Consider the following 17,096-nt stretch of genomic DNA (forward strand, 5'->3'; position numbering starts at 1 on the left):
AAACAAACATACTAAATAAACTTAAGTATCTTCAGCTTGTTTCAATGCCCACTGGTGCTCTATCAAGTCAATTTGTCGATCATTGTGCATAGATGACCTTTGAAGTGCAGTATATCGTTGAATGACCCATTCATTGTAACGTTCATCCCTTTCTAATAGCTCGTGTTGCACGGGTTCTTCGGTGGCATCATGCGCACAATATATCCATGTTTTTGAATTGTTCATCGTGTCTGGCTCTGGCTCATATTCATCAACCGCATCATAATCAAACTCATCTTCCACAATCATGTTGTGAAGAATGACGCACGTCATCATGATGGATCGAAGTGACTCTACATCGAACATTCTGGCAACACCCCTGACGATCGCCCAATGAGCTTGAAGGATACCAAAACAATGCTCCACATCCTTCCTGCACCCCTCTTGACAGCTTGCAAAGTGTTTTTCCTTTGCACTTCGCGGACGTGGCACTGTTTTGACAAATGTTTCCCACCGTGGGTAAATGCCGTCAGCTAGGTAGTATGCCCCGTCGTACCTACGTCTGTTGACGACGTACGTGACTTTTGGTGTCTTTCCTTGCAGGACGTCGTTGAACATTGGGGATTGGGCAAGGACGTTGAGATCATTTTGAGCCCCCGGAACCTCGAAAAAGGCGTGTCATATCCATGTATCAAAAGATGCCACTGCCTCCACAATGATAGATTTTGATCTTTTTCTGTCCCCATATGCACCTTGCCATGCACTTGGACAGTTTTTCCACGTCCAGTGCATACAATCGATGCTTCCTATCATCCCAGGAAAACCTCGCATCTCGCCCTTCTTCAGAAGCCTTTGCAAGTCCTTGTGAGTAGGTTTTCGGAGGTACTCTGCGGTGTACAAAGATTCGACTGCTCCGCAAAACCTCATCAGGGCCTCAAGAATGGTTGATTTCCCCATCCTCTTTATCTCATCCACTTGGTCTACAGATGCTCCATACGCAAGCATCCGCAATGCAGCAATGATTTTTTGCTCAGGCAGGAGACCCATAACACCACAAACATCATTCTTTTGCACAAAGTAAGAATCATGGTTGCAAACATCAGTCATGATTCTGTTGAACAAATGTCATTCCATTCTAAAACGACGTCTGAAGTACGTATCAGGAAATGCACTGTTATGGACAAAGTAATCGTCCAACAACTATTCACCCCGTCGTTGCCTGCTTCTATCAAGGTTTCTTGAACGGTTGGGCCTGCATATCTGAGCAACAGTCTGGATGACTCGACGGGAATGTGAGGCTCTGGCCATTCTTGTTTCGTCATCTCTCCTTCTACGCTCCTCATCCTCTTCCATCTCATTTTCGGCAATCTGAAGGTTGAACATTCCTTCAGATTGGTTAAACAATTCTTCCTCTTGCTGATCGATTTCCCACATCATCCTTGATGAAGAAGAAGACATTGTAATGATGGATGGTGAAGAAGAAGCAGAAACTATGAATAATGAGATAGAGATGTTGAGAAAATTGCTGTGAGATTTGTGAGGATGGATGGTGGATTATATGGACGATTCAGAAAGGATTGGATTGTAGATAAGGCCACGTGGCATGCCGTCATTCGTTAAAAATCTGATCGAAATCTATTCTCAAAGATTCTGAAAAGATAATGACACGTGGCACGATCGTATTGGATAAAAATCTTATCGAAATCGATCTCCAATAATTATCTTTTCGGATAATGACACGTGGCGCAATTTTGAACGAGTTAAAATCTGATCGAAATCTATCGTCAAAGATTCTCAAAAGATAACGACACGTGGCACGATGACATTGGATAAAAATCTTATCGAAATCCATCACTAAATAATTGTTTTTTTTATAAAATGACACGTGGCGCAACGAGAACGATTTAAAAAATCTTATCCGAAATTACAAATAATTTTATTTTGTATTATTTAAACAAACAAAAAAAAAACTAATATTTTATTGCCTATTGCCAGGGGGGAGGGCTCCAAGGGTGGAGATGCAAATGACAATTACTGTTCTTCAAAAGGGTGGATTCAATAGTGGATTGCCAGGGGGGAGGGCTTCATGGGTGGAGTTGCTCTCAGGGCCGGCTTTTATGAAAACCGTCAATTGTGAACACGCTGAAACTAAGTTTGGTACCAAAAGACTTCAAACTTGAATTGTTTGTAAATATAGCAGCTTTCATCCCCATGAACCTGAAGCGTTATAAAAAAAACACAACTTATTAACTATTTGACATTGATATGTTTTCATAGAAATTCCTTCTGCAAGCATCCTACAAAAACTCTACTGCATTAGCGCAATCATTTCAGGCAAATATATATTATAGTTAATCCAAAAAGAAGAAATAATCACAAAGATTCTTAACAAATTAGCCATCAAGAGAAGGTCACGCACTAAACAAAAGAGCGAAACTCGAAAGTATACACGATATAGAAAATGAAGATCAAATTACCTATGAGCTTCTTCAGCACAAAAACCAAGCAACCTGACTAGATTCTTACTGCGAACACGGCCAATCGCTTCCGCTTTGACCTTAAACTCCTTCTATCTCGGCTTGTCCCCTGAACGAAGCAAAGTAAAATCATCAAGCTGTCTCACGCCAAATTCCCCACTACAAAGCTCATGCAGCAGTTAGAACAAAAATAGTATATTAGCCCAAAATCCATGAAAAATCTAAATTTAACTAACACCCCAAACAACTTTTAGGAACAAGAATCATCGAATGTCTTATAAAATGTGTTGCAGTTAATCAGCCTCAATTGCTTAATTAAATACAATGAATTTGAAAATTTTGACGTTTCAATCAGCAATATATGTACAACGAACTTTTATAAATAGCCAATTTCCCCTGACGTTATATTTAAAAAAATTTCATCCAATTTTTTACCCATTTTGATCATGTGGACAACACATGACAATTGTATAGGGACAAAAAGGATGGAAAATTGGCTGGATGAAAATTGAATGAAAAATTTAAAATCTAACGGTAGGGGGAATTGGCTATTTATAAAATTTTAGGAGGATAATCGGCTAAAGTTAAAGTTTAGGGGGAAATTGGCTAATTATAAAAGTTCAAGGGTAATTGGTTAAAATTAAAGGAAAACTAATGAAAAGGGCTTGAAAACTTTAAGTTTTAATGATAAGGACAAATTAAAGGGTAAAGTGAATAGTACCATGTTTGACTTTTTAGTGTAAAAATGTGGTTTTTCGTTAAAGTGAACAGTACCGTGGGCTTTTCGTTAAAACTCCCTAAAATTAAAGCTTAGGGGAAAAATTGGCACCTCAATACAAGTTTAGGGGGCAAACCGACAAATAGCTCAGAAAAAAGAACTTGTGGGCAGCAATGGAACCCAGAAATACAAATGAACTTCATCACTTCTGAAGGGACCAAAGGGCTGGAACCACTACTCCTGGGCTTGATTTCCGATGAGGGGAGGGGCGGCCTGTCACAGCCCGTCCCAGAAGTGCTTTTGACGGGAATAGGAAATGACGAGTTTGCCCTTGACGTTACTAAGGTACGTGTGTGTGAGACTTTATTGGTTCAAATATTATGCAAGGGTATTAGAAAATATTTTGAAAGATGGATTTTGTTATGTATGGCTAGGATGAAATGGAGGGTGTGGGTTAATCTGGACCACACAAGACCTCTCATTCCCTCTCCTTCCCCCGTGCCTTCCCTGTCTCTCCCTCTCCCTCACGAACTCACGCACACACACCCATCGTACGGCACACACCCAAACCCTCCACAAACTCGACGGATCGAGGCAAATAAGGTATGTATCTTCATCCTTTTGACGTCCTGAGTTCATTGGTGCTAGTTTTAGGAAGTGAAACCTTCGATTTCACGTGGAATCCGAAACCTCCATTTTTGGGTACTGTTCATGCGAACGTAAAATGTTGTGTTTCAGGGGAATCCAAGCTTATATCAAGCTTAGTGAGGTCCTAAGGAAGCTCGGGGACGTTCGTTTGAAGGATTTGGACGTCAGGATCGTGGGTTTCAAGGTTGGCCGAATCTTTGGTTTTTGCAAGGTGAGATTTCTTGGTTTTTAGGCCCTAAAACTAGTCCAACGTGATAGTACACTCTTAGGGCTTCAATTTGGTATAAAATACGAAGAAAATGGGTGAAAAACGAAGGAGAACAAGGAGTTTGAAAACTGGCCGGAGTTTGGCCGGAGTCCGGCCGCCGGAAAAACCAGTCCGGCGAGCCCTGCGAAGGGGATGACATGTGCTGCACGTGCTGCGCGTGGCCTGCGCGTGGACCCGTGCCACGTGTGGCGCGTGGGGGCGCGTGGCACATCAAAAAAATAATCTAAAAATATGTCGACGTTCGTGACGTCGAGTAGATCACTGTGGTATATTCATATACCCAAATTGAGCACCGTATGAGAAAGTTATTACGATTATTGGTTAGGTGCTTTAAATAACGTTTTATAGTTTTCGCATTTAGGTGAAAATGTGAATTGACGATCCGACCGTTGGATCGTCACCAAACTCTGATACGTTGTAATACGTAATATTTGAGGATTATTGGAACTTACGGATTGGGAATCCGAGTTACGGATCTTCCGGAATTGGAGTTGTAAGTTCATAAAATAAAATGTTAACCGTCACTTAGTTTTGGAAATTGACGGAGAGCCGACCGTTGGATGGTAATGAAATTTCAGGATGTTGTCCTAGAGATATATTGTGGACCTCTGGAAGTTATGGATTTAAAATCTGAGTTGCAGATTTTTCGGATCAATCTACGTAGTGACGTATTTTATATAAGTTATATTCTATCGATATGATTTCTGAGGTTGGATTTAATTATTGTTCTAGGCGGCGATCGTCATGACGCCTTGATGAGTTGTGCTAGGGAGTTGTAGGGCGAACTCCAGGTGAGTGGGCAGTATTTTCTGTATTTACCTATATACTATTGAGTTTTCCCAGAAATTGAATTTAAATGAAAGTATGATTTAAAATGCCATGGATAGATTTATATGAAAAATGTGATTTGAAATGCCATGCATAGAAGTATATGAAAAGCATGAATTGATATATGATGCATATATATATGTGAATTGGTGCTGTGGACGCACAGGTAAGTATCAGGTGAGTTTTATATTATTCATGTGCATTGTTGATGTGTATATTGTGGATAGCTCATAACCTGCAATCATGGTGTTAGTGCTTATATTATTCACCACACCGCACGCTCGTCTTGGATCCAAGTAGGTGGATGTCGTACAGACCAAGTGAGGGTTCCGACATGCTAGTCGTATAGATTACTAGATGTGATTCCGACTAGTGGGTGACCTTAGATTATGTGCACAGATGATTGATGAGAGAAGCACTAGAGCGTATTATTACACCATCCATGTCGTACAGACTACTTCAGGTAGTTCCGACTTATCTGCAGTGTAGTGCCGTACAGGTCATCGAGGTGACTCCGGTTGGATTGGATGTTGAGCTATGGAATTAACCGTACAGGACCAACTGCAGGGTCTCCGGTTAATTCAACTTTTCACCTGTTACATTGATGCATCATTTATTTTGTTTTCGAAATTAAAACATGGCATACTTTCGGGTTTTAAAGAAAAATTGATGATTCGAGATTTATGAAAAGTATTATGTTATTATACTATTTTCTGGGAAAAGTATACAGGTTTTACAGTGAGGGGTTAGAATTATTTTTGGCGAAATGTTTTTGAAAAGCTTGGTTTTACTGACCCACTCAATTTTGTTTTTCGCCCCTCCAGGTTCTTGATAGCAGAGTTTTGGTGGCCACGAGGAATCCAACGGTATTCTGACAGAATTCACAAAAGTAGGACTCACCCTCGAGGGTTTCCATTTTAATAATTGTATTTTAAAAGCTTCCGAACTGTGTAAATGGTTACGTCACTCTCATGTGACGGCCAGCATGCCCTCCTTCGGGACGGGGTGTGTCAGTTGGTATCAGAGCCTAGGTTTCAATCTTGGACGTCTTTAGAATTTCCTAGTGTCTTCTGTCAGAACTTTACCGCCTCGTAGCGAGCCACGTAGTTGGGATGAGTTTAGTTTCCCGGATATAGTAGCTTAGGGGGGGAAACTATTGCTAATATAATCCAGTCTATTATCTAAGAAACCCTTTGAGACTGGTTATAAGTTGAATCACTTTATGGAAATTATGAACCTGAGGGAGCAGAGTGTTGGCTTACTCACTTGGAAAAGACGTTTTGGGTTATGCAAGTCAAAAGAATCTTCATTCTGACAGGTGGGTCGAGACGACTACCTGGTTATGGGTTATGAATTTGTATCCTGGTGGAAACAGGAGTATTATTCGTTGTCACCGGAGGAAACAGCTGATTGAGAATTATTTAAGGAATTGTTAAAGAAAAGATTTATTCCTCCGGTATATTATGATGGTAGTAAGCAAGAGTTTGCAAAGGTGAAACAAGGAAGATGACAGCAAATGAGTATTATAGAAAGTTTTTAGACTTGCCTCGTCTCCATTTGGATATTGTTGCTAAGTTGGTTGAAGCGTTATGTTGTTTTAGGCTGGATAATAAGAAGAAGTGACGTTCTTTGGCGACCACTATCTATTGTACTGTCTATCAAGAGTTTACGAGATGTTGTTGAGGGTTGAGGACTCTGAGAATGTGATCAGCGTGAGTAAAGAAGAATAAGAAAAGAATGGTGATTAGAGGAAAGACGATGAGTTTAAAGAATCGTCATATCAAGGACATCAAAAGACTCAGAGCTTCAAAAGAAGTGAAGTTAGAACTAATTCTTCCAGCTGAGATTTTAATGCCACTAGTCAGAGGCGAAGTGATAGATTTACTGGTGATCCCAGATCTTAAAGACAAGGTGACTCGAGTAAGGAAAATGTACCTTTGTGCCATAGGTACAATATTAGACACTTTGGAAAGTGTGGGGATCAGTGAATGTGTTCATGTGGACGGATGGGACATAGAGTTATGAATGGTCCCTAGAATCAGTTATTACCCAGCAGTCTTCCCTGACACCACAATATCGATCCAGCAGGTTTATGGACTTAATAGTTTGGTCAGATGGGCCGTGAGTACAGGGATATTTGATGAGTTATAAGTCTAGCCGTACAGGCCACAAGAGGTGGATCCGGCGAACATATTATTTGGAAAATTGAGGAGTAAGCCGTACAGGTCATTCTAGCTGACTCCGGCTGATATATTTCTTATTATGGACGATGTTGCCAAAGAGAGTAATGTTGGAGCACAATCGAGGCGTATTTATGTATTTCTAATGAAGAACAAGATGATAATATTACACCTTCAGGGTGTCCAGTGATGGTGGAAGAAGTAGTTATGCCAGTGAATCTTATCGTATTAGACATTGTGGATTTCGATGTGATTTTAAGCACAGATTGGTTAGGTTATAATCTTGCCAATATGGATTATCAGAGGTTACTTTTATGGGTATGCAAAGTGGATTGAGTTAGGCCGTTATTTATGCTGTGAGAGCAAAGAGATTGTTATCGAAAAGCTGCCAAGGATACTTAACTCATAGGGTGCTAAATGATGTTGCTTCTAATGGTATGAGAGATGTAAGGCGGTTAGACATTTTCTTGATGTTTTCCCTGAGGAATTACCTGGATTGCCGTTAGGCGGAGATATGGAGTTCACTATTGATTTGTCTCCAGGCACAAATTTTATGTTAAAGATTGGTTCATGATGAGTTAAGGGAATTGAAAGTTCGGTTACAGGAATTGGTTGACAAAGGTATCATTTAAAGTACATCACGTTGGGGGGAGCACCAGTTTATTGGTGAGGAAGAAAATGGACATTAAGGCTATGTTTTAATTATAAGTAATTGAATCGGGTAATGATCAAGAACCGTTATCCATTGTTGCGTATTGATGATTTATTGATCAACTTAGAGGTCTGCGTATTTCCTAAGATTGACTTAAGGTCTGGTTGTTACCGATGAAGAGTTAATGATAACGTTCCTACGATTGTGTTCAGGACTCGTTACGGTCATTATGAGTTTTCGTGATGCTATTCGAAGTGACGGATTCTCCTGCTGTTTTATAAGTTGATGGATGAAGTTTTCCAAGAATATCTTGACAGGTTCGTTATTGTTTTCATTGACGATACTCTGGGATACTCTAAGCCGAGAGCAGAGCATGTTAGATATTTAAGTTGATGTTACAAAGATTGAAGGAACGTTGATTGTATGCTAAGTTTAGCAAATGTTAATGTTGTATGAATCAACAACAATTATAAAATGCGTTATATATGCTTAAGGTATTCAAGCGAAATTTTAAAAGGTAGCAGCGATTGAGAATTTGGAACAACCGCGAATCGTGGCTGAAGTTTGGAATTTTCTTGGCTTAGCAGGGTGTTATAGATGGTTTGTTGAAGGTTTTAATGATGCTTCTTTGAGTGGTGTTGGATGTGTTAAAGTGGAAGTGTTAAGGTAATTGTCTATGCTCCGCTACAAATGGAAACCTCATGAGATAAATTACTCTACTCGTGATTTGGAATTAACAACTATCATCTTTGCTGGGAAGATTGGGAGACATTATCTTTATGAAGAAAAGTGTAAGATTTCTACGAATCATGAGAGTCTCCAATATCTGTTTACTCAGATGAATCTAATCTTAGGCAACGAAGATGGATTGGGTTGCTTAGTGATTATGATTGCACGACCAGGGTGATCTTGAAATTTTTGCGAACAAAGCACTTGGTAGGAAAACTCTAGTAAGAATTGATGCTTTGTATACTCGTTATGTTTTCCTTCTTGCGGATTTGAGACCTACTGGGATGAAGCTTAAGGTAAAAGTTAAGAAGAAGTTTTATTGGCTAATTTTCAAGTTAGGCTGATTTTAGTTGATTGTCTACTTGACGCCTAGAAAAGTGAGGAAGGAAATTTTGGATGAAGCGCATTGTTCGGCTTATGCGATGCACCCGGGAGGAACTAAAATGTATCATACCATTCGACCATTTTATTATTGGCCTGGTATGAAAAGAGAAATTGCTGAGTATGTGAGTAGATGTATTATTTGCCAGCAAGTGAAGGCAGAAAGAAAGAAACCTTTTGGTCGGATGCGGCCACTTCCCGTTCCTCAGTGGAAATGGGAAAATATCACTATGGATTCTGTGTATAAGCTTCCACGTACACAGAATGGATTTGATAGCGTTTGGGTGGTTGTAGATCGGTTTACCAAGCCAGCACACTCCATTTCAGTGGGAGAAAAGTAGCATTTGAATAAATTGGCTAAGTTGTTCATCACAAAGATTGTGAGGTATCATGGAGTTCCAGTAAATATTATCTCTGATCGAGACCCGAGATTTACTTCTAAATTCTGGGTGGCTTTTCAGGAAGCTCTGGGTACACAATTACTGTATAGCACAGCTTATCATCCTCAAACTGATGGGCAATCAGAGAGGACCATTCAGACGTTGGAGGATATGTTGAGATCTTCAGTACTGCAATTTGGTGATTCCTGGCAGGATCGTCTGGACTTGATGGAGTTTGCTTATAATAACAGTTTTCACTCGAGCATTGGTATGTCACCATTTGAGGCACTTTATGGTAGGGCGTGTCGAACGCCATTATGTTGGTCTGAGATTGGTGAAAGGGTGTTAGAAGGCCCATAGATTATAGATGAGACTACTCAAAATGTTCAGGTAATTAAGTCAAACCTGAAAGCAGCCCAGGATCGACAGAAGAGTTTAGCAGATCGGCATACTACTGATCGAGTGTATAATGTGGGTGATTAGGTGTTTTTGAAATTGTCACCTTGGAGAGGTGTGGTACGATTTGGGAAAAGAGGAACGCTAAGTCTGAGATACATTGGACCTTATGTGATCATCGAAAGAGTTGGTGAAGTTGCCTACCGGTTGGAGCTGCCTCAGGAGTTATCTAAGGTCCATAATGTGTTTCACGTCTCTATGCTTCGACATTATATTTCTGATCCTTCTCATGTGATCCCTCCTCAACCGCTAGAGATTAATCCGGATTTGACTTATGATGAGGAACCAATCACAATATTGGATTGGAAGGACAAGGTTCTAAGGAACAAGACGGTGAGTTTGGTGAAGGAGTTATGGAGAAATCATTCTGTAGAGGAAGCTACGTGGGAGACGGAAGACCGGATGAGAGAGATGTACACAAGATTATTCTACGAGTATTAATTGATTTATTTGGTTATGGGAATTTCGGGGACGAAATTCTATAAGGAGGGAAGATTGTCACAGCCCGTCCCAGAAGTGCTTTTGACGGGAATAGGAAATGACGAGTTTGCCCTTGACGTTACTAAGGTACGTGTGTGTGAGACTTTATTGGTTCAAATATTATGCAAGGGTATTAGAAAATATTTTGAAAGATGGATTTTGTTATGTATGGCTAGGATGAAATGGAGGGTGTGGGTTAATCTGGACCACACAAGACCTCTCCTTCCCTCTCCTTCCCTCGTGCCTTCCCTGTCTCTCCCTCTCCCTCACGAACTCACGCACACACACCCATCGTACGGCACACACCCAAACCCTCCACAAACTCGACGGATCGAGGCAAATAAGGTATGTATCTTCATCCTTTTGACGTCCTGAGTTCATTGGTGCTAGTTTTAGGAAGTGAAACCTTCGATTTCACGTGGAATCCGAAACCTCCATTTTTGGGTACTGTTCATGCGAACGTAAAATGTTGTGTTTCAGGGGAATCCAAGCTTATATCAAGCTTAGTGAGGTCCTAAGGAAGCTCGGGGACGTTCGTTTGAAGGATTTGGACGTCGGGATCGTGGGTTTCAAGGTTGGCCGAATCTTTGGTTTTTGCAAGGTGAGATTTCTTGGTTTTTAGGCCCTAAAACTAGTCCAACGTGATAGTACACTCTTAGGGCTTCAATTTGGTATAAAATACGAAGAAAATGGGTGAAAAACGAAGGAGAACAAGGAGTTTGAAAACTGGCCGGAGTTTGGCCGGAGTCCGGCCGCCGGAAAAACCAGTCCGGCGAGCCCTGCGAAGGGGATGACATGTGCTGCACGTGCTGCGCGTGGCCTGCGCGTGGACCCGTGCCACGTGTGGCGCGTGGGGGCGCGTGGCACATCAAAAAAATAATCTAAAAATATGTCGACGTTCGTGACGTCGAGTAGATCACTGTGGTATATTCATATACCCAAATTGAGCACCGTATGAGAAAGTTATTACGATTATTGGTTAGGTGCTTTAAATAACGTTTTATAGTTTTCGCATTTAGGTGAAAATGTGAATTGACGATCCGACCGTTGGATCGTCACCAAACTCTGATACGTTGTAATACGTAATATTTGAGGATTATTGGAACTTACGGATTGGGAATCCGAGTTACGGATCTTCCGGAATTGGAGTTGTAAGTTCATAAAATAAAATGTTAACCGTCACTTAGTTTTGGAAATTGACGGAGAGCCGACCGTTGGATGGTAATGAAATTTCAGGATGTTGTCCTAGAGATATATTGTGGACCTCTGGAAGTTATGGATTTAAAATCTGAGTTGCAGATTTTTCGGATCAATCTACGTAGTGACGTATTTTATATAAGTTATATTCTATCGATATGATTTCTGAGGTTGGATTTAATTATTGTTCTAGGCGGCGATCGTCATGACGCCTTGATGAGTTGTGCTAGGGAGTTGTAGGGCGAACTCCAGGTGAGTGGGCAGTATTTTCTGTATTTACCTATATACTATTGAGTTTTCCCAGAAATTGAATTTAAATGAAAGTATGATTTAAAATGCCATGGATAGATTTATATGAAAAATGTGATTTGAAATGCCATGCATAGAAGTATATGAAAAGCATGAATTGATATATGATGCATATATATATGTGAATTGGTGCTGTGGACGCACAGGTAAGTATCAGGTGAGTTTTATATTATTCATGTGCATTGTTGATGTGTATATTGTGGATAGCTCATAACCTGCAATCATGGTGTTAGTGCTTATATTATTCACCACACCGCACGCTCGTCTTGGATCCAAGTAGGTGGATGTCGTACAGACCAAGTGAGGGTTCCGACATGCTAGTCGTATAGATTACTAGATGTGATTCCGACTAGTGGGTGACCTTAGATTATGTGCACAGATGATTGATGAGAGAAGCACTAGAGCGTATTATTACACCATCCATGTCGTACAGACTACTTCAGGTAGTTCCGACTTATCTGCAGTGTAGTGCCGTACAGGTCATCGAGGTGACTCCGGTTGGATTGGATGTTGAGCTATGGAATTAACCGTACAGGACCAACTGCAGGGTCTCCGGTTAATTCAACTTTTCACCTGTTACATTGATGCATCATTTATTTTGTTTTCGAAATTAAAACATGGCATACTTTCGGGTTTTAAAGAAAAATTGATGATTCGAGATTTATGAAAAGTATTATGTTATTATACTATTTTCTGGGAAAAGTATACAGGTTTTACAGTGAGGGGTTAGAATTATTTTTGGCGAAATGTTTTTGAAAAGCTTGGTTTTACTGACCCACTCAATTTTGTTTTTCGCCCCTCCAGGTTCTTGATAGCAGAGTTTTGGTGGCCACGAGGAATCCAACGGTATTCTGACAGAATTCACAAAAGTAGGACTCACCCTCGAGGGTTTCCATTTTAATAATTGTATTTTAAAAGCTTCCGAACTGTGTAAATGGTTACGTCACTCTCATGTGACGGCCAGCATGCCCTCCTTCGGGACGGGGTGTGTCACGGCCCCCCCTATGTAGCTTCACCATAAGTCATTCTAACTTGAGGTTGTGAGTATGCTCTAGCGTTGGTGGTGAGAGCAACCAATCTTCCCCTAAACTTTTTCGAATAAAAAATATATGGCCTTCAAAAGTTAAGATGGAAATTTGATAAAAGAACGAGCTTGGGGTTCTGCTCTTTAGATTTTACTTTGTTCTCTTGTTTTAGGACTGTATTACCTTGATTGTTCCAATTCCGTTTAGGTTTGTGCATAATTTATGTTTTAAGCCTACGACAGTTTTCTCGTTGGCTGTTTATCCTACTAGCCAGGGTTTTAGTGCTTTAGCTAGGGTTTAGGACTCCACCAAGAGAGGCTACAGGAGTTCTAAAACCATATGGATTTGAAGTCTTGTTAGACGGCATCAAGAAAGATTTGGGAGGTTAATTATCGACAGGACTCTAGCTAGGACCTCCAACGTGTATATTTATACAAGGGTCTCTCTGCACATGCTAGCACACTCAACAAAAGGCTCTCTATTCTCCATCCACCTTGGTGCTTAAGCAATCTTTTCTCGTGATCAGTGGCTGCTCCAGGTTTGTCAATTTATCATTAGTGTTTTAATTAAATATTAGATTGTCACGTAGTACTACGGTTTAGTGGTGTTCCTCTTCACTTGTGAGTGAGAGTTCTTAGGTTCGATTCTTGTGAATTTGAACCACATTATTGTTAGTTTATTGTGAGGCTAAGCTCACTTCATTCCCTTAGTGTAGATAAAATCGTTTGTTAAGAACTAATTATTAGATTAAGTGATAGATTTTATAGGATTTAAGAGGATTAAAGACTCCTACAAAATTCATATAGATTTTAAAGAATTTGAATGGATTATGGTGGAAGGATTTGAAATCCTAGGGGGTGAGGTTGGATTCTTTTTAGTCTTGGTTATATATACTTTTTGCTCTCAAATCCCACAAAATCTACAACTTATTAAAATTCTCCAAAATCTTTTTTTTTAATACACTTAGATTTGGATGGATTTTAAAATCCTTTAAAAAATTTTAATTGACTATACGTAGATTTGAATGGATTCTAAAATCCTTTAAAATCTTTTAATTGACTACACTAGGATGTTAAAGTCTTTTAAAATCCTCTCAAATCCGAATTTGACTAAACCTAGTTTAACATCTCTATGAATTACATGTTGGCAATTAGTATTATTATTATTATTATTATTATTATTTTATTTGTTTTCTTATTAGCCAAGGATTAGGATTCCTTACCCGTTAAGTTTATGATTTCTTACTCATTAGGTATTAGGGTTTGCTTTAATTTTTCCTATAAATTTGTAACTCGTAGAATAATAAGCCATGACAAGATATAGTCATCACAGCATATTTATAGTCTTTGTGTTTTTGGTAATAAAGTAATATTCGTAGTGTTGTAATCAATTTGTTTGTCGTTTGTCTGGTGTTTAGCGTTACAAAATCACGCAATTCTGATATGATGTATTCTAAATTGAGGATAAAGACAAAACCAAATGAACACAATTCTGCTAGTAGATTTCCTATCCAACATATGCATTCCCACAGTAAATATATAAATAAATTAAAACGAATCTTGCAATTTAAATAACGTTTCTTATGTCACTTAGTACTATGGTTTAGTGATATTCCTCTTCACTTGTAAGTGAAAGATCTTAGATCCGATTCTCGTCAAAGGTAAATTTGAACTTCATTATTGCTAGCCCATTATGAAGATAAGTCTTATCACTAAAAGATTGGATTTTCGCCCATAGCGGTTAATGCACGAGGAGATAACATATTTTTTAATCCACGATTTAGCTTTCATTTAAGGGTTTCCACTCTCTCCCCCTTAATGTATATAATATCGTTTGTTAAATTTTTTTTTATTTTTTTATATAAAATAGTAATGCATTTATTCATCAGAATAAATAGATATAACTAAAAACTGGAACAATAATACAAGAATATTCATCAATGTTAGAATACCAAAAAAAGGAACACCTTTTAGGATTGAGAAATCTTGAGAAATTAAACATTAGATTTTTATAAAATTTAGTTTGTTGATGATTGAATTATTATTAAGTGTTGATTAAGCTGCTTATTTCCTATTGGTGACACCGATGTGTGATTAATTACAAATCTTTGTGAGTAATTTATGCCTACTGCATTTACTTAAGGGAGGGTCCGCGGCGCATAAAAACACAATGCTCTAGAGATTTCAAAGTTACACGATCGGTCATCAGCGTATCAAAAAGTTATATGATCGGAAAGTTTCAAGGCAATGGCGAAGGACCTTAACATCTTTTCTACAGTTTATCTCAAGATCGGAGTAAGGGAGTTTTGTACAACGGTTGATACTCTAACTCGGCGTGAGCCTAATTCAATGCTTGCTGCAATGTTTAGTGGACGTCATGTTGTCCATCAGGACCCGGAAACGGGATTTGTTTTCATCGATAGGGATGGCAAACATTTTCGGCACATCCTTAACTGGTTAAGGGATGGAGTTGTTCCCTCGCCGGAAGAATTTTCCAAATATTCGGAACTTGTAAGAGAGGCGGAGTATTATCAACTACTTGGTCTAAGAGATATAATACAGGCTTTTCTAAACATGAGGAAGGATGATGATCAAAACACTGAAAAGTTGGGTGCAGAACTAACGCGCATTGATATCATCAAATCATGTATAAAATCAAATGAGAGAATCCGGCTTCGAGGCGTTAACCTCTCCGGCCTTAACCTTTCGAACTTGGACTTGACAAACATTGACTTCAGTTATGCATGTCTGAGAAATGTGTGTTTCAAGGGTTGTGATCTTCGAGGTTCAAACTTTAATCACGCGGATGCTGAGGGTGCCATCTTTCAACATGCTAGTCTGCAAAGTTCTGAATTTATTGGGGCGAATCTCCGCAACGCTTTATTTGTTGGTGCTAACCTTTACAACGCAAATTTGATATCTGCAGAGCTCCATGGTGCTGATCTTACAAATGCAAATTTAGAGGCGGCCAGTCTGGATAAGGCATACTTGATGAGTCTTTAGATGATGTCCAATACATATTTTAAGGATGCAAATCTTGAAGGTGCTTGTGGAGAAGATGTGAATTGGCAACATTCCGAGAGTGCACAATTTTCTGGTGTTATTCATTGACGGGTTTAAATTTTCTTGCTCCTCTTATTAGGCTTGTTTTTCTTTACCTTAATATGTCTCGTTGGAGCTACAAACCTAAATTTTGTTTGAATTTTTATTCAGTCCTTTGGATTGAGTACACCGATTTAGGGGGTGTATTCAATTGGAAATTTGAGAGATTTCAACAAATTTATAAATTCATGGATTTTTATAGAGTCTAATTGATTTGTAGAGATTTCATGTAATATTTTGATTCAATTCTCTCGAAATCTCATGGGGAGAAGTGAGATTTGTAGATGATTAATATACACTACAAAATCTCTCAAATTCCCTCAAATTCCTCAACTTTTTCAAATTCTTTAAAATCAAATTTTAATTGAATACATCTGGAATGTTATAAACTTTTTTTAAAATTCTAATTGAATACACCCGGATTTCTTAGGATTTTAATAAACTATCTTAAACTCCTAATTGAATACACATTGAATTTTAGAGAATCACTTAAAATCTTGATTGAATACCCCTAGATTCATTAAAAGAATTAAAATTCCTTAAAATCCTAATTGAATACAGTGACAGACATGGTTATTTGCATGAACTTGTAACACCACGTCTTCAGACAAACTGAGAGATGACACTAGTTTCACTCAGCTATATCTGTTAGAGACGAAGGTGCAGTTTAATCATATCATTTATAACATTAAAGAGAACTTGTCTCTCTACAATTGAGTTTTGTTAACTTGTTCCAATTCCGTTTAGGATTTGATCATATATGTTATAGGGTGCCTTCGATCTGTATCCAGTTCATGAACCCTTTCACGTTTTCATAAACAGACTGTAGAACTCTTACATAGAAAGAGAAAGCTATGAACATGGAGAAGAAAGCATCATCTTCATTTATCGGGGCAAGTCTCCGTTTAGGCATAATTCAATACTTGCTGCAATGCTGCAACGTTTAGTGGACGTCGTGTTGTGAAAAGGGATATGGTTTCATTCGAAAGGATGGCATACTTGTTTCTCTAAACAAGATGGAGGAGGATGATCAAATTTTGAGAGTTGTCCCATATCGGTGAAGAACAAGGTTTGCTATGTGCTTATATGGTTTTGGGCTACTTCCCATATTGTCAATTGGTTTTACGGTGGAACCTCAATTTCATTATGGTATCAGAGCAAGGTTGTCCACGTGTGAAGCCCAACGGTCACACGCACTCCATGTCACCCAGTTGTTGTCCACATATAGGATTGAAAATTTACCACACGTGCGGGGGCGTGCTGAGAGTTGTCCCACATCGGTGAGGGA

At 39.1% G+C, this 17,096-nt stretch overlaps 2 protein-coding genes across 2 annotated transcripts; both read left to right on the forward strand.

The window, feature by feature from the left end:
- The first annotated feature begins 6,676 nt into the window (after positions 1–6,676).
- Positions 6,677–10,137, forward strand: LOC139194345 (uncharacterized). The gene is made up of 7 exons (XM_070818655.1): positions 6,677–6,829; positions 8,268–8,416; positions 8,511–8,541; positions 8,653–8,775; positions 9,010–9,186; positions 9,322–9,525; positions 9,724–10,137. Exons 1-7 carry the CDS (start codon positions 6,677–6,679, stop codon positions 10,135–10,137), a joined length of 1,251 nt encoding a protein of 416 aa, XP_070674756.1.
- Positions 10,138–14,875: 4,738 nt separating this feature from the next.
- On the forward strand, positions 14,876–15,831 carry LOC103419500 (FH protein interacting protein FIP2-like). Its single transcript, XM_008357602.3, has one exon. The coding sequence runs from the start codon at positions 14,954–14,956 to the stop codon at positions 15,707–15,709; it is 756 nt and encodes a 251-aa protein (XP_008355824.1). The 5' UTR covers positions 14,876–14,953; the 3' UTR covers positions 15,710–15,831.
- Positions 15,832–17,096: the final 1,265 nt, after the last annotated feature.

The sequence above is a fragment of the Malus domestica genome, chromosome 03 (assembly GCF_042453785.1).
Source record: "Malus domestica chromosome 03, GDT2T_hap1".
In the NCBI taxonomy this organism is placed as follows: Eukaryota; Viridiplantae; Streptophyta; class Magnoliopsida; order Rosales; family Rosaceae; genus Malus; species Malus domestica.